The 18,851-nt window shown below is 35.9% G+C and overlaps 1 protein-coding gene across 1 annotated transcript; it reads left to right on the forward strand.

Annotated features, from left to right (window-relative positions):
• Positions 1–661: 661 nt before the first annotated feature.
• kcnk4a (potassium channel, subfamily K, member 4a) lies at positions 662–13,523 on the forward strand. Its single transcript, XM_077532758.1, has 8 exons — positions 662–1,550; positions 3,153–3,225; positions 6,164–6,430; positions 7,440–7,557; positions 7,639–7,799; positions 8,981–9,167; positions 10,602–10,738; positions 12,198–13,523. The coding sequence occupies exons 3-8, from the start codon at positions 6,242–6,244 to the stop codon at positions 13,134–13,136; spliced, it is 1,731 nt and encodes a 576-aa protein (XP_077388884.1). The 5' UTR covers positions 662–1,550; positions 3,153–3,225; positions 6,164–6,241; the 3' UTR covers positions 13,137–13,523.
• Positions 13,524–18,851: the final 5,328 nt, after the last annotated feature.

Below are 18,851 nucleotides of genomic sequence, written 5' to 3' on the forward strand. Positions count from 1 at the left end.
TTTGTGCTTAAACATGAATTGGGCCACATTGACTCATGAATGTTTTTGATGCACGAAAGAAACCAAAATAACAGGTTGGTTAACAAATTGGTAGCCTACGAGCATAGTTGCCTAATTCACATTTGAGCATTTCCGTAAAAACAAGAAAAAGAAAAAAAAAAAACGTTTTCTTGCATTGTTTTGGTAACAGTAAGTTTTAAAATGATCTAAGAGGCAATTATGTTGATGCTAATAAAATGTAGCAATACATTTAGAATCAATAACTTCACAAATAAAGCATTCTGTTGTTAATTAGTTTGCTAGTCAGCACTCGGTAGAGCAACTGCACTCAAAATGTGTGCAAGCATAAAATCTATTAAAAACAGAAAAACGAAAATTTTACATTAAAGGGATTCTTCACTTATTTATCCCATTATAGCAATAAAGTTAATGTTTTCTATAATTAATTTGATACTTTCATTATTTCTCACGTACAATTAGTACCTTTAAAAAACACATTTTGCAATTTGCTGTCGACTGAAAATGACATCACAATTTTCAGTCGCCACCAAGTTGCAAAATGTGTTTTTAAAGGTACTAATTGTACATGAAAAATAATGAAAATATCAGATTTATTATAGGAAAAATATTGTTTGACTGCCAAAAATGGCTAAATAAGTAAAGTATCCCTTTAAAAAGAGTGTGACACGGACGTGTAGGGAATAATTATTAATGATTTTTTTTTTTTTTGTAAAGCTTAAAGCACAATTTAATTTTAAGTCAGACATTTTGAGTCTTCATAATCTAGCTGAAATAATAAAAAAAAAAAACATGCGTAATGTTTCGATTTTTTTTTTTAATTTTTAAATATACATTTACTAGTATTTATATTCTTCAGCTGTCATTTTTCGTAAAACAATCTTGGTCAGAGTAACACATTTTTTTTTCCTCTTGAACAATCTGCATATATCATAAATAATTCCAAGCTGTGCAGAAGGATACGTTTTGGCCAACTGCAATCACGTACAGTATTTCAACTTTTATCCTGTTATGTCCCTGTGGCCTTCAAACGGCTCTGGAGAGATGGCGCCAAAAGAATATCTTGATAAAACGGCTCATTTCCGCCGCCGTGTGTGACTGTCCTCTCATTTTTGCCTCTTGTTTACATTTTTTCTCGTTGATTCGCATAATATTCACATTGTTGCTAAATTTGGCCTTGGAACTTCACTGGCCGCTTCATTTCCCCACTCATAACTCGGACTCAGATGAGCCAAGTGGCATTTTTTATTTATTTTTTTGTTTGCCAACCCCTCTCCCCACCCCTCCCAATAAACACACACACGCACATCCATCTCAGGAAATTGCGGACCCTGTAATGTCCCCCCCACCTCCTCCTCCTCTAGTCTTCTCCCTGTGTGAGAGTGATGTAGGGTCACAAGAATGGGGAAACACCTTCCAAGGAGAAAACACACATACACGTTCACAGCACACACACATACACACAGCTGCTGACTGAGTGCTGCGGGGCCGGAGAACGACACAGCTGGATTCAAGTTTCACCAAAGTTTAAGGTAAGACACATTTTCCACAGTGGACATTTTCATTCATTCATTTGGTTTGAAATGTTAGTTTTCATAATGTTTTGCATCTTGTTTTCAAATTCATGTTTCTCCCTTAGTATTATCGCAGAAGAATGAACGCAAAGCAGAACGTGCGAATGCATTCACTTGTCGTCCACAAATACGTAATCGTGTTCATCTCAAAGATTTGTAGGCACAACGGGCAGTTTTTAAAGTATTTCAAAGTAAAGAAGTTGCAGCTGGTGAAGCATATTGAATTTTTCTTGAACCGGAATTTTTAAAAATGGCTTTTGCTCAAGTTTTGCTTCATTACACTCGCACAATATAAAGAGTTGTATCACAAATGTTGCCGTTGCCCAAGCAAAACCAGTAACATTATCTTGCAAAGGCGGCTTTTTTTTTCTCCCCTCCATCCAGCTCTTGCATTTTATAACATGAGCTTGTGCAAGTGTTGAGATATCCATCACTTTATTTTCTTGGTGACTAATTTGGCAATTTGTATTTATTTTTATTTTATTTTTTTTACCATTAGCATAAAGTTCAGAAGGGTTTTGAGTCTTAAATGAAACCAATCTGTCAGGAACGTCAAGATAGACCAATAAATATTTCGTATTCATCTGTGAGCGCAATTAAATTGTCACATCAGCCATAGTCACACATAGTACTTGCATTGAAAGCAAACAACCCACAAAGTCAAAATAATTCAAAAACCGTCTTGTACAAGTAATCAAAAGAAATTGAAATCTGATCCAAACAAAGGGGGAAAAAAAACGCATTATCAAATCAAATGTTGCATGTAAAATAGTCCAATTATGCTGCAGTCATATTTGTACAATTAGTACATGTGATATTATAGGCAGCAATGATGAATTATAATAAACCGATATGTGCAGTGTATTTATGCGTTAATAGTTCTGTTGTACAATGAAGCTTGTAAGAAGTTTTCGACAATGGAATGGATTGTGCTCAATAACATTCTGCATTCATCTCCATATTTTTTTTCTGTGAATTAAGGATGTACTTCTTGCTGACAAAAAAACTATGTAAGGTCAATGAAATCCAACATAAGCAACATATCAATAGAGTATTGAAATTTATGACTGAGTCTTTGCGAGCTTAAAAAAAATCTTGAACTTTGCCGTACTTCAGCCCTCGCATCCATCTCACGTGCATGTCTTCCCTCAGTCCCGTGCTTCTTTCACGATCGAGCTTCCCGTTCCACCTGCTCTGTTTATCTGCACATGAGCTCAGCCACTGGCTGCTGTTTCAACAAAGAACAATGACAAACGAGATCTACCATCCAGCGCACGTTTACGACTGTGAGAACGAGCAAGTGTCACAGTTGGACAAGCAAAGGTCCATTAACGCGGAATGCTAACAGTTTGCCAGACTGGCAAATGTCACGACGTTGTCAAGGTTCCGTTTTGAGGTAAACACAGTTCAAAGGGGTGATAAGGCGCAAACACGTTTTTTTTATGTTGACGTCACAGCGGGCAGTCTGTAGTGGCTCTGCTCTGCAACTTTGACAAAGCGTAGTCTTGTGTTTTGTTGTGTGCGTGTGAGGACGTCCAATAGAATCTTCTTTTGTTGAAGGTCCCCAGCGAAGCCCAAGCGAGCTCATCAGCTGACCTAACATGGGATGAACTCCTGACTTCGGAGCCTCAAGGTAATCTCCTCATTGACGTCTGTTTTCAACCTTTCATTCGAGCAAGGCGCATATTTTTGCATTGGAAAGAACATCGCGCAACAAAAATGTCGTTTCAGCTTAATTATGGATCAATATAGTGGAAGCGCTTTTACTTTGTCATTGTTGTGCTTGTCACACTACATGTGTCTGGCATAGATAGATGAGGAAGAGACACGTTCCAAACCCACATAACTTTGGTAAAAGTCTGTGATATAGTAGAGACCAAATCATGAAAGGGATACTTCACTTATTTTGCCATTTTTGGCAGTCAAACATTAATATTTTGCCTATAATAAATTTGATGTTTTCATTATTTTTCATGTACAATTAGTACCTTTAAAAACACATTTTGCAACTTGCTGTCGACTAAAAATTACATCACAAGGGCTCAGGTAACCAATCACAGCTCAGCTTGTGAATGTCACATGGCCAAACCTAGAAAACAGGTGAACTGTGATTGGTTACCTGAGCCCTTGTGATGTCATTTTCAGTCGACAGGAAGTTGCAAAATGTGTTTTTAAAGGACAATTGTACATGAAAAATAATGAAAGTATCAAATTAATTATAGATAAAATATTAACTTTTTATTGTTATAATGGGCTAAATAAGTGAAGTATCCCTTTAAAAAAAAACACATAAAATGAATCCACATATTAATTTCTAAATACGAACTCTATTAACGTAATTGAGTGCCTCATTGTTCGCCATGAGTGCGTGTACATACCACAGAGAAACGAGGGTGGGGTATTTTTTTTTCTTCTTTGTCTGATTTGGCGTTGTGCACAGGGTCACTTTAGAGTGTCATGACATGTAAAGCCCCGTGACCACCCGGTGCTTGCTATATTCCAGCCACCATTTTGAAACCACATTGTATTGTGTATTTGTTGTCAATTTTAAGTGGAATTACTCAATTTAAAGTCTTAATTCCAATTTGGCAGGGTCATTAACACTATATTTATTCTCTTTGCTGTGTCAAATTTAAAAGGCATTTAAATGTATTGAGACACACTTTTTACACGCATTGTAAATGTAGTCGAATACCAGAAACTAATTGCAACCATAATATGTATGGAGAGTTCTGGATCAAGCGCATAATGGCAGTGGAAGCCTGTAAAGAAGTCATTTTAAAGTCATTGTAAAGAAATGATGTGAAATTGGATCATTTCCAGCGGCACACCGGTTGGGAATCACTTTCTTAGATGACCAGCACGTCACACCGGCTTCCTCTCACTGTTCAACTGCTTCACTATTCTGTTTTCATTGTGAAAAGCCAACACAGTGTGAGAAATACGAAGGCTCCCATGGAGGCTTAAACGTAAATCGCTCACCTGCTAAATGAATCAGCGGGCAACCACGGTCTATCGCCAACTCGGATCTTTAAAGGAAGTTTCATACAAATCTCGAGTTTCCTCGCCAAGGGAACAAAAACAGAACATGATTGGCTGTCACCCATTTTCTATAGATCTTATCCTCATCAGGGACAAGGTTGACCTGGAATGACTTGGTGGTGAGAGGTGGCGTACGCCCTGGATGGGTCGCCACTCATTTGTGTTCAAAATAGGCAAATTGGAGTTGCCATGTGCTCCTACTGGCTCAGCAAAAGTAAAGTATCATGGTCATTGTCATTCACAATGCTGTCTTTGGGGAAATGTATGGGAAATGTTTTTCCGCGGAGATGTTATAAAATATTTGCTGGTATGATTGATAAATGTGTGTGATAACTGCAGCAATGGCCAAAAAATCCTAATTAAAATTAAATGGCACTATTAAACTCACCACTAGAGAGTGCTAGAATTGCACAAATAGAATAGTCTTTTTTTTTTTTTTTTTTTTTTTTTTTTTTTTAACAGATGTGCTGCTTTTAATATCATGTTATCGTTACATCCCTAATTATTTTGGATTTTTCCTTAATTACATTTTGAGTTTGCAATGGTTTTAAGAGCATGTTTGTCAGTTTTTATTTAATTTCCCAAAAATGATTTCTATTAGTTTTAGTATTTGCGGTTTTTTTTTGTTTTTTTTGTACTCTACAACTCCTCACTGGGGTGGAGGAGGGGGTAGCGTGCACTTCACTTCACAAATATGGCACTTTACTGAACTGTACTGTATTTAATTTAATTTATTTAATTCAATCTCGGTGTAATAACCTTATTTATTGATTGATTGAATTTTTATTTTATTATTATTATTATTATTATTATTATTATTATTAATTCAATCTCTGGTGTAATAACCTTATTGATTAATTGAATTATTTTTTATTTTATTATCTGTTCTTATTGCTGCTGGAAATGTAAATTTCCCAGAGGGAGCCATCCCAAAGGGATCAATAAAGTCAAGTCTAAGTCTAAGGCTATTTCTTGTGTGCAGGATTAAACGAGATGGATAGCTACTAGATAAGCTAAAATAAACTTACAGACGAAAACAAAGCATATTTTTAATTCGTTTTATCAAGGTAAAATGTAGTTTCAGTTGGTTATCATTTTTTATTTCGTTGACAAAAACGTTTTCTCCAATTTACTTTTACTTTTTTTCTATTCATTATTGTAAGCTATAATAACCTTGATCAATGATGCACAGATGCAGCCTTAAACGCGTGCAGCGACAGAGGAGATCAAGACAAAAGCAAGTATTTAAACTGTATGTTTCGATTTGGGTTTGGTTGTAGATTTGTCGGTGCTGAACTGCAAATAGGTGGGAGTTCACTTTGGGGTGAAATTTCCATATTCGCATGACATCATCAACGTGTGACTTCTCACCTAGCGTTCATGGGAACATCCTAATGGGACTCGGCTTCCTGCCAGTGCGGCGTTGGCGTGACGCACGCACGCAGAAATACATTTTTTTAAAAAGCTTCCCCGTTGCATGTTTACACGTACAGCCGCCCTCTTAAAAGGAACTTCCTGTTTATGACCAGCTGTGCGCCGAGTGTATCCTGAGTGCGAGCGCCGAACCACAATCCCCCGACCTCTAACCCCGGAGGGGGCCGGACACTATGCGCTGCACCACGGTCCTTGCCCTCCTGTTGGGGGTGGTGCTGTACCTGGGCATGGGGGCGCTGGTCTTCCAGAACCTGGAGGCTTCCGAGGAAAACGACAAGTTCCAGGAGTTGCTCACCACCACCAACAAATTCCTCAACAATCACTCCTGCGTGAGCGAGAGGGAGTTCTACACGCTGGTCAAGGTATCAAAGGAATCGTTACGTCACGCCAGTCAACACACAAGCATAAGAATTGTAGTTTGGCATTTTTCTATTCACTCTGAGCCTTTTGATATGCTTTACCAGATGTGTCCAAATTTGGATTTGGCAATTTTAAAAATTTGAATAATTGATTGATGGTTGGTGTCACTGCACAGTGCACAGTATGTATTTTTGGGGGTTTTGTATTTTTTTTTTATTTCTTTTATCTGTATAAGTTCAAACTATGTTTTTGTGTTGACAATATTTTGTATTAATTGCATTTAAATTACAGTGGTGATCACTTTTTTACTACAGTGTATATATATATATTTTTTTTAAACGTTTCTAGGATTTTTTATTTATTTATTTTTTCCCCCACACTGACTATGATTCTTCCCTTGTTTGCGTTTACTCTAGACCAGGGGTCTCCAAGTTGAGTCCTCGAGAGCCCCTATCCAGCCTATTTTCCATGTCTCCGTCCTTCAGCACAGCTGAATCTGTTGATCAGCCAATCAGCAAGCTTTGTAGAAGCCTGATAACGATTCCGATCATGAATCAGGTGTGTTAGTGGAGAGAAACATGGAAAACAGGCTGGATAGGGGCTCTCGAGGACCCAACTTGGAGACCCCTGCTCTAGAAGATCAGTTTTTCATTATAATAACATACGTAATATACTAATATATATTTATTAATTAAGGGTTAAGATAAACTTTTTCATTGTTTTTTATTTATACTATTTTGTATATTTTCTGGGAAACAATATATTTTGTAATCCCTTAAAAAAAAATCAAATAAATATTTTAACAAAAAAAAAAAATGTGCTAAACAATATGTTCATTGTGGTTATTTGTCCACATTCCTGATTAGAATGATTTATATGAGCAATAGCACCACCTATTGCTTTGGCATACACTTGACAGCAGGAGCGTGTCAATTTCAGATATTTTTCATGTTCCTTGGCCTAACAGGCTTAAGTTTTATTTTCCTTATGTATTTTGTGATCGTCACTCAGGAAGTGGCGTCTGCAGTGGAAGCGGGTCTGGAGGTGGGCAGCCTCTCCACCAACTTCACCACACGCTGGGACGTGGCGTCCGCCTTCTTCTTCTGCGGCGCCATCATCACCACCATCGGTACGCCAAACACCGTTAACCGCCATCGCGGACGTTTTGTCCTCCTGACTCCCGCCGTTGTCTTCCCCCTCCCCCCTCCAGGATTTGGGAACTTGTCTCCTCGCACGCGCTACGGCCAGCTGTTTTGCGTGTGCTACGCCCTGGTGGGCATCCCCATGTTCGGCATCCTGCTGGCTGGAGTGGGCGACCACATGGGCACCGTGCTGCGCAGGGCCGTGGCCAAGATCGAGACCCTCTTTCTGGTGAGAAGGTTTCCATTCTGTTCTGTCAGCCCTCGTAAGCCTTTAAGGTGGACAAAATAGCTTACACTCGTGCAAGAATTTTCATTTGTGGTGGCAACATTTCATAGACCTGGTACTAACAACTATTTTAATAATCAATTAATCTATTTTGTTGATTAAGCAATGAATCGTTTTGGGTTTGTTTTTTTTTAATTTATTTCCATCTCTTTATTCAAAAAGAGGACATTAATTTGACAGTACAGAAAATGACAACCAAATAATGATTCAGTTACTGGTTAGGTCCGTAACATGTCACAAAATATGCAATAACGTTGATCATTTCACACAAAGATAATTGTGGAGGACTGCAGAAATGGAAAAGCTGACGTTCTAAGGATTTGGACAATTTTAAATATTAAAAAAAAAAAAGGATCTAAGCAATCAATTATCACAAATAATTATTGATTACAGTAATGTTGATAGTCTAGTTGTCAATGACAGCTATTTTCACTGAAGCAAGTGACCTCTTCAGGTCAGAAGCTCCATCAAAGCCTTCTGTGTGCTCTAGCATTTAAAAAAAGCAAAAAAAAACAAAAACATTTTTGGTAGGGAAGGACAAAGTATTAAACGTATTTACACGTTTGGCTTGAATGAGTTAATCATTGCACCTCTACACTCTGTGCCTCTTACTAGCCTCTTACTTAGTTATTGCTAATTTGCGCATTCACCAAAACTCAATGCAGCTCTGCTTACCTTTTGGTTGTGACATGATAGCTGTGGCGTCACAACTGTGGCGATGGTGACTTTTTATGGTCCTGGTATTGATAGTTTTTCTAGGCAATGGAGCTTGGTCACTTGAAAGTGGCTCTTAATCTTCACTGCCTTGCATAGCAGATTACTTCATGACCAAGAAACTTGATGACGGTCGATTATTGTGCAACAGCTTTTCAGAAATACTAAAAGATTTCACAGGTGACACCACTTTTCTATTTATTTTGGTGACATCTAGTGGCATCTTTGGGCATTTCAGGAACAGCAAAAAAAACAAAAAACAAAACGCAAATATGTTTGCTTTTTACTCCACTGGAGGAAAATAACCACTAATAGGTGAATTTGTGAATGCCGTAGTTTAAGTTTTTTTTTTCTTCTTTTTAATTGAGGATTGTTTGCATCATTTACAGTGTGTTATTTGTTTGCGTTAGAAGCGTCAAGTGCGTCCCACCACGGTGCGCGTGATCTCAGCCGTGCTGTCCATCCTCATCGGCTGCCTCATCTTCCTGGCCGTGCCCACCGTCTTCTTTCAGAAGTCCGAGGACTGGTCCTTCCTGGAGTCGCTCTACTTTGTGGTCATCACGCTCACCACGGTGGGCTTCGGTGACTACGTGCCGGGTGCGAACGCGCAGATTCTCGTGACGTGCGTGGCAGCAAAAGTGACTTGCAATGATAATGCGCTCGCAAAACCTTTTTCATCTCCGAAAATCATATCTTACCATGATAGTATTTTACGACAGGAAAAGAAAATCCCCTCCTCTGGCTTCTAGATGTTAATCTGGTCGTCAAACCAATGAAAAAGTCACAAGAAACGAAATTGGAATTTGCGTGCAATTGCCCTAGAGAATTATATGAGCCAGGGAAAGTTGGCTTGACATTAAATATTCACTCCTACCGTCTATATTAGGGAGTGTCTACAAATTTCATTCTCCAGGGTGACATATCATTAAATCACCATAAAGATTATATGTGTATCTATATATATATATATATATATATACACATATATATATATATATATATATATATATATATATATATATATATATATATATATATATATATATATAATTTTGATTGCTGGAGTAGCTGACAGTTATAAGGGACTACCTACTATAGCTACAATATTTATCATGTCTCTCATTTTGGACAATTTGGGGACATTTAAGGGACAAAATTACCATAAATGTTCAGAAATATTCACCAAAAATCAGTAAAAACACATATTCTCATTCTGATTGCTGTAGTAGCTTGTAATGATATGCAGCTAACTACTACAGCTCCAATTTTTTAATCATATCTGTAATTATGGACAATTTGGAGACATTTAAGGGACAAAAATCACCATAAATGTTCAAAAATATTCTGTAGTAGTTAGTTGCATATTATTACAAGCTACTACAGCAATCAGAATGAGAAAATGTGTTTTTATTGGGGGTTTTTTGTTAATATGTCTGAACATTTTTGTCCCCTATATGTCTCCGTGTCTATAATGAGAGGTATGATAAAAATTTGAGCTGTAGTAGTTAGTTGCATATCATTACAAGCTACTACAGAAGTTAGAATGAGAAAATGTTTTTGTTCATTTTTGGTGAATATTTTTTTTTTACATTTTTGTCCCTTGAATGTCTACAACTTGTCCATAATGAGAGAGATGATAAAAATTTGAGCTGTAGTAGTTAGTTGCATATCATTACAAGCTACTACAGCAATCAGAATGAGAAAATATGTTTTTGTTGATTTTTGATGAATATTTCTGAACATTTATGGTCATTTTTGTCCCTTAAATGTCCCCAAATTTTCCAAAATATGATAAATATTGTAGCTGTACTAGGTAGTCCCTTATAACTGTCAGCTACTACAGCAATCAAAATAAAAAATATATATATAATCTTTATGGTGATTTAATGATACATCACCCTGGTGAATGGAATTTGTAGACGCTCCCTAATGTAAACGGTAGGAGTGAATATCAAACATGGAACGTCAAGCCAACTTTCCCTCGCTAATAATAATGATATTAATCGATGTTTTGTGCATGCGTGCATCCAGATGGGAGTCACGCTGGCGGGCTGTTCTTCAAACCTCTGGTGTGGTTGTGGATCGTGTTCGGTCTGGCCTACTTTGCTTCCATCCTCACCATGATTGGCAACTGGCTGCGGGTGCTCTCCAAGAGGACCCGCGCTGAGGCGAGACGCACGCACGCACGCGTAATCATTTCATTCATCTCACCAGTCAATCTATCATTAAGTTTCTACTTTTTTTTGTTTGTTTGTTTGTTTTTTGTTGTTTTTGTTTTGTTTTTTTGTTTCAAATGGGGTTTGGGCAGCTAGTGGGGAAAATAATGTTTTGCAGTCAGTGTCAAACTTGTCATTGTATTTTTTATTATTATTATTTAGGGGTGTGAATTGCCTCTATCTGGCGATTTGATCCGTATCACGATTCATAGGTCACGATTCAATTTCACACTGATTAATCCCGATACGAATCTGTAAGTCAAATATTGCAATTTTTTTTTTTTTTTTTTTACTCAAATTTAGAGCATACTAATCAGTAAACTTGTACACGTACACTGTAAGATTTGTATGGTAATGTATTTTTACTGAAACTGAAACAACACTTTATCAAACAGGTTGCAATCTGATTCATGTTTGAACAGCATTAAAATAAAATATTAAGGCTTAATGTTCCTTTAATATAACGTTCTTCCATGCTTAACGTGTGAATACTAGGTAAGACTTTTTGGTGAATACTTCAATCAAAATTTGATGTTTAAAGATCCATTGGCCGCATATTGAATCAATACAAGAATTGCGTGCTGTAATATTGCGATATACAGTATTGCCGAATTGATTTTTCTTAACACCCCTATTATTGTTTTTTTTGGTTTTTCCAGCAACACGGTGATATGTTGTGTGAGGCAGATGTGTTCACCATTAAATTTGTAGTCAAACCCAAAATTCCACATTCTTTATCTACATTTTTTTCACTTTTTTTTTTTTTTTATCAGAAACATTCCTATAATTCAGTATCATTCCAGGCATTTCAACATCTTTCACATTTTACAGACATATTAGTCCATATTTTTTCAAATCATTCCAAATCCTTCCACATTTTCCAGACCATTCCATGTCTTTCAATATCATTCCACACGTTTTACCATTTTGCACATTTTTCACCAAAATACTCTTCATTCATTCTCATAACACATTCAACTAAAAACTCCCCAAAAAATTACCTACATTTTTTCCACCAATATTATAAAGTACAATATCATTCCACAATTTTCATCAAAATTTTTCACATTTTTCACCAATATCATTCCATGTCATTCAGTATTATTATTCAGTGTCATTCCCTGTCTTTTTTTTTTATATCATTCCACATTAATCCACGTCATTCAATACCATTCCATAGCTTTCATATCATTCCACTCTTTTCATCAACATATTTGCACATTTTTCACTTGAGTCATTCAATTTTATGTAATATCATAGCAGCCCATTTCATATCCTTCAACATGATTCCATCCTTTTCTTTCAGCATTCACTCGCAATTTCTCCAGGAATTAAATTTTCTTATTTCCAACACTTAAAATTGTTTGCAAATGCTTTTTCCGCTCACTTTGCTGCTTTCTCGTCCCTTCAGATGGAGGAGCTGCGCGCTCACGCCACCGACTGGACGCAGCACATGTCCAAGGACTTCCGCATCCCCAATCCTCTGGAGTTCAACGACCCGTTCCTGCTGCAGCGCCGGCGCTGGAAGCGGAGCGAGCGCCGCCGCATCCGCCGCGGGGCCCAGGTGACGCTGGGCTACTGGGCCCGGGGGGGCTCCGAGAACGGCCACCTGCCCGGCCACTGGGCCGGCCTGTCCAGCTCCATGAGCCGGCTGGAGGGGCTCGGCCCCTCTTTGGAGCGGGCAATGCCGAGGACGAGGCTGGCCGCCGTCGGAGGCGGCGGCACCGTGCCGAGGGCCAAGCCGTCGGAGCCGTCGGCGGCTTTGCGTCAACAGGTGATGCGGCGCTCCTTGCCTCACCTGTTCACGCGCTCCTTCTCCCTTCCCGCGGCGCCGTCCGCCTGCGAACTGGACTCCCCCGAGGCCGCCGCAAGGGACGGCTCCTTCTCGGGGTCGGACTTTGACTCCAGGTCCGACATCTCTTCCGCGTCGTCATCCTTCTCATTCCTCCGGAAGCTCCGGGCTCGCCGTGCACTCCAAGCGGAAGGAGGCAAAATGAACGCCGCGGAGGAGGCGAAATGTGGCAGCGACAAGCCCTCGCCTGATCCGAGTCCCCTCCCCCCCTCGCCTTCCCTTCCTCCCCACGCCACGGGCCTCCTGGACTTCTTCGGCGAGAACCTGGCATACATCGACGAGTCGTCGGACGCGCTGAGCGAGCATGCCGACGAGCGGCGGCGGCGCCCGCGCAAGCCCAAGCGCAAGAGCGTGAAGAGGGAGCCAACGCGCGAGTGGAGCCCCCTGCAGGTGAGGAGGCCCGGCGGGGACTTGGAGCCGCCGTCCAATCCACCCACGCCGCCTCCGGACTCGCCGCTGCCGTCGCTGGCACACACGGACTCGCTGCAGACGCTTTGACGTCATACTCTTCTTTGTTCCTTTTGTGAGCTCCAAAATGTCAAACTGAAGAATCCAGTTGCCTCCATTCAGCCTTCACGAACAACATGCCAATGTTTGAACACTGCAGCTTGTGCCCACGTGTCTTAGCAATGTCAACTTTTTCAGGCCAACTCATTTGTTGAAATGTTGAACTATTTAAATTTAAGTGAGACATATGGGCAGCACAGTGCAGCAGTGGTTACACGTCTGCCTCACAGTTCTGAGATTCAGTTTGAATCTCGGTTGGGCCTTTTCGCGTGGAGTTTGCCTTTGACCTAATTAAACAACCAAATAATTTTCTGTTTCTGAAAATGTCTGAGTATGTAACAGTGGCGCCAATTTGCATATTAAACTCATTCACTGTTGTGAACGTTTATTTTTATTTTAGTAGAATCCAAACTTTTACTGCCACTAATTATTAAGTATGTTTTTCAATGGTTTCACGCAGCTTGTCTGTTAAAGGGATAATTTGAGCTACATTGATCTATTTTCAGCAGTAAAAAAAGTTAATTTGTCCAGAATTGATCTTATAGCTTCATTATTTTTCATGTACAATTAAAAAAAAAAAAAAAAAAAAAAAAGAAGTTTTTTTTTTTTCCCCACTTGCTGTCAACTGAAGATGACATGAAGTAGGTAATGATCAGTCACAGCTCAACAGTTTTCTGGGTTTGGTCAACGTAGTACAAAATGGGGGGGACCATCATGCAAATGACATTTCAAAGCGGACAAACGCCAAACCTGTCGTGAAGGCGGGATCAACACTGCGTAAAAGCGTTCCAGGGGAGTGCGCCATCTGCTAGGGACATTTGGTATTGCACCAAGCCACCAATTTTTATGTGGACTTTTTTTTTTTTTTTTTTTTCCCCCCCACAACTTTTGAATCCAATGGCCAAGAGCAGGGTTTCTCGACCCTGGTCCTCGGGGCACACTATCCAGCCTAATGCTTTCCATGTCTCCATATTCCGAAGCAGGTGAGGATCGTTATCAGGCTTCTCCAGAGCTTGCTGATCAGCTGTCATTGGAATGATATGCGTTGGGAAAAGTGTTGGTCAACAAACCACACCACATCTGGATTGATGAAATGTTTTTTATTTACACAAAACCGAGATCAGAAAAAGTGCATGGGGTGAACACACAACACTTGAAGGAAAAAAAAGTTAAGATGGCATTTTAGGTTCCACAAACTGTAAGTTTTTATTTTGCTTAAAACAAAAAGTGTATTGTTATAGAAAACTGCCCTCAGTAACACCCAAGAGGCGTAGGTGGCCATTAGGAAAGGCAGGCAATTGCGTAGGTCCCCTTAGCCAGCTTTTATTTAAAAAAAATAAAAAAATAAAAATAAAAAAAACACGCCTTACTATACATGGTCGTTTTAAAAAAAACAAAAAAAAAACCGCCTTACTATACATGGTCGTTTAAAAAAAAAAAAACGCTTACGATACATGGTCGTTTAAAAAAATAAAATAAAAAAACGCCTGATTATACATGGTTGTTTCAAAAAAACAAATGTAAAAAAAAAACGCCTTACTATATATGGTCGTTTAAAAAAAAAAAAAAAGCCTTACTATACGTGGTCGTTTAAAAAACAGAAATGCCTTATTATACATGGTTGTTTAAAAAAAAAATTTAAAAACGCTTTACTATACATGGTCGTTTAAAAAAAAAAAGCCTTACTATACATGGTCGTTTAAAAAAAAAAAAAAGCCTTACTATACATGGTCATTTAAAAAAAAAAAAAAAAAAAAAACGCCTTACTATACATGGTCGTTTAAAAAAAAAAAAAAACGCCTGACTATACATGGTCGTTTAAAAAAAAAAAGAAAAAAAAAGCGCCTTACTATACATGGTCGTTTAAAAAAAAAAAGCCTTACTATACATGGTCGTTTAAAAAACAAAAATGCCTTACTATACATGGTTGTTTAAAAAAAAAATTAAAAAACGGCTAACTATACATGGTCGTTTAAAGAAAAAAAATGCCTTACTATACATCGTCATTTAAAAAAAAAACGCCTTACTATACATGGTCGTTTGGAAAAAAAAACGCCTTAAAATACATGGTCGTTTAAAAAAAAAAAAAAAACGCCTTACTATACATGGTCGTTTAAAAAAAAACAAAAAAAAAACGCTTACTATACATGGTCGTTTAAAAAACTAAAATAAAAACGCCTGACTATACATGGTCGTTTAAAAAAAATAAAAACGCCTTACTATACATGGTTGTTTAAAAAAAAAACTAAAAAAAAAAAAAAACGCCTTACTATATATGGTCGTTTAAAAAAAAACGCCTTACTATATATGGTCGTTTAAAAAAAAAAAAAAAAAACCTTACTATACGTGGTCGTTTAAAAAACAAAAACGCCTTATTATTACTATACATGGTTGTTTAAAAAAAATTTAAAAAACGCCTTACTATACATGGTCGTTTAAAAAAAAATGCCTTACTATACATGGTCGTTTAAAAAAAAAAAACGCCTTACTATACATGGTCGTTTAAAAAAATAAATAAATTTAAAAAAAGCGCCTTACTATATATGGTCGTTTAAAAAAAAAAAAAAAAAGCCTTACTATACATGGTTGTTTAAAAAAAAAAACGCCTTACTATATGGTCGTTTGAAAAAATAAAATAAAAAAACGCCTGACTATACATGGTCGTTAAAAAAAAAAAGAATACGCTAACTATACATGGTCGTTTAAAAAACTAAAAATAAAAAACGCCTTACTATACATGGTCGTTTAAAAAACAAAATGCCTTACTATACATGGTCGTTTAAAAAACAAAAACGCCTTATTATACATGGTTGTTTAAAAAAAAAATTAAAAAACGCCTTACTATACATGGTCGTTTAAAAAAAAAAAGCCTTACTATACATGGTCATTAAAAAAAAAAAAAAAAAAAAACGCCTTACTACACATGGTCGTTTAAAAAAAAAAAAAAAAACGCCTGGCTATACATGGTCGTTTAAAAAAACAAACAAAAAAAAAACGCCTTACTATATATGGTCGTCAAAAAAAACAACGCCTTACTATACATGGTCGTTTAAAAAACAAAACAAAAAAAACGCTTACTATACATGGTCGTTTAAAAAAAAAAAAAACGCCTTACTATACAGGGTCATTTAAAAAAACAAACAAAAAAAAAACGCCTTACTATATATGGTCGCCAAAAAAAACAACGCCTTACTATACATGGTCGTTTAAAAAAAAACAACAAAAAAAAACGCTTACTATACATGGTCGTTTAAAAAAAAAAAAAAACGCCTTACTATACAGGGTCATTTAAAAAACAAAACAAACAAAAAACGCCTTACTATACATGGTCGTTTAAAAAAAAACAAAAAACAAAAAACGCTTACTATACATGGTCGTTTAAAAAAAAAACAAAAAAAAAACGCTTACTATACATGGTCGTTTAAAAAACTAAAATAAAAAAAACGCCTGAATATACATGGTCGTTTAAAAAAAAATAATACGCTAACTATACATGGTCATTTAAAAAAAAAAAAAAAAAAGCCTTACTATACATGGTCGTTTAAAAAAAAAATTAAAAAACGCCTAACTATACATGGTCGTTTAAAGAAAAAAAATGCCTTACTATACATGGTCATTTAAAAAAAAAACAAAAAAAAAAAAAAAAACGCCTTACTATACATGGTCGTTTAAAAAAATAAATTAAAAAAAGCCGTTTAAAAAAAATGCCTTACTATACATGGTAGTTTAAAAAAAAAATGCCTTACTATACATGGTCATTTAAAAAAAAACAAAAAAAAACGCCTTACTATACATGGTCGTTTAAAAAAAAAAAACGCCTTACTATACATGGTCGTTTAAAAAATAAATAAATTAAAAAAAAGCGCCTTACTATATATGGTCATTTAAAAAAAAAAAAAAAACGCCTTACTATACATGGTCGTTTAAAAAAAAAACGCCTTGCTATATAAAAAAATAATTAAAAAAAAGCCGTTTAAAAAAAATGCCTTACTATACATGGTAGTTAAAAAAAAAATGCCTTACTATACATGGTCATTTTAAAAAAAACAAAAAAAAACGCCTTACTATACATGGTCGTTAAAAAAAAATAATAATAAAAAAAAAGCGCCTTACTATATATGGTCGTTTAAAAAAAAAAAAAAGCCTACATGGTCGTTTAAAAAAAAAACGCCTTGCTATACATGGTCATTTAAAAAATAATAATAATAAAAAACGCTTACTATACATGGTCGTTAAAAAAAAAAAAGAATACGCTAACTATACATGGTCGTTTAAAAAAAAAAAAAAAAAGCCTTACTATACATGGTCGTTAAAAAAAAAAAAAGAATACGCTAACTATACATGGTCGTTTAAAAAAAAAAAAAAAAAGCCTTACTATCCATGGTCATTTAAAAAAAAAACAAAAAAAAAACGCCTTACTATACATGGTTGTTTAAAAAAAAAAAAAAACGCCTTACTATACATGGTCATTTAAAAAAAAAAAAAAAAAACGCCTTACTATACATGGTTGTTTAAAAAATAAATGTAAAAAACGCCTAACTATACATGGTCGTTTAAAGAAAAAACATGCGTTACTATACATGGTCATTTAAAAAAAAAACAAAAAAAAAAACGCCTTACTATACATGGTCGTTTAAAAAAAAAAAAAAAAACGCCTTACTATACATGGTCGTTTAAAAAAAAAATAAAAAATAAAAAAAAGCGCCTTACTATATATGGTCGTTTAAAAAAAAAAAAAAAAAAAAAGCCTTACTATACATGGTCGTTTAAAAAAAAAATGCCTTACTATACATGGTCGTTTAAAAAAAAAACAAAAAAAAACGCTTACTATACATGGTCGTTAAAAAAAAAAAAAAAAAAAAGCCTTACTATACATGGTCGTTTAAAAAAAAAAGCCTTACTATATATGGTCATTTAAAAAAAAAACAAAAAAAAAAACACCTTACTATACATGGTCGTTTAAAAAAAAAAAAACGCCTTACTATACATGGTCGTTTAAAAAAAATAAATAAAAAAGCCTTACTATACATGGTCGTTTAAAAAAAAAATGCCTTACTATACATGGTCGTTTAAAAAAAAACAAAAAAAAACGCTTACTATACATGGTCGTTAAAAAAAAAAAAGAAAAAAAAGCCTTACTATACATGGTCGTTTAAAAAAAATAAATAAAATAAAAAAAAAGCGCCTTACTATATATGGTCGTTAAAAAAAAAAAAAAAAAAGCCTTACTATACATGGTCGTTTAAAAAAAAAAAACAAAAAAAAACGCCTTACTATACATGGTCGTTTAAAAAAAAAAAAAAAAATTAAAAAAGCGCCTTACTACATATGGTCGTTTAAAAAAAAAAAAAAAGCCTTACTATACATGGTTGTTTAAAAAAAAACAAAAAAAAAACGCTTACTATACATGGTCGTTAAAAAAAAAAAGAATACGCTAACTATACATGGTCGTTAAAAAAAATAAATAAAAAAAAGCCTTACCATACATGGTCGTTTAAAAAAAAACGCCTTACTATACATGGTTGTTTAAAAAAAAATAATTAAAAAACGCCTTACTATACATGGTTGTTTAAAAAAAACACACACAAAAGAAACGCCTTACTATACATGGTCGTTTACAAAAAATAAAAACGCCTTAGTATACATGGTTGTTTAAAAAATAAAAAAAATAAATAAAAAAACGCCTTACTATATATGGTCGTTTAA

This window comes from Festucalex cinctus, chromosome 9 (genome assembly GCF_051991245.1).
Source record: "Festucalex cinctus isolate MCC-2025b chromosome 9, RoL_Fcin_1.0, whole genome shotgun sequence".
Lineage (NCBI taxonomy): Eukaryota > Metazoa > Chordata > Actinopteri > Syngnathiformes > Syngnathidae > Festucalex > Festucalex cinctus.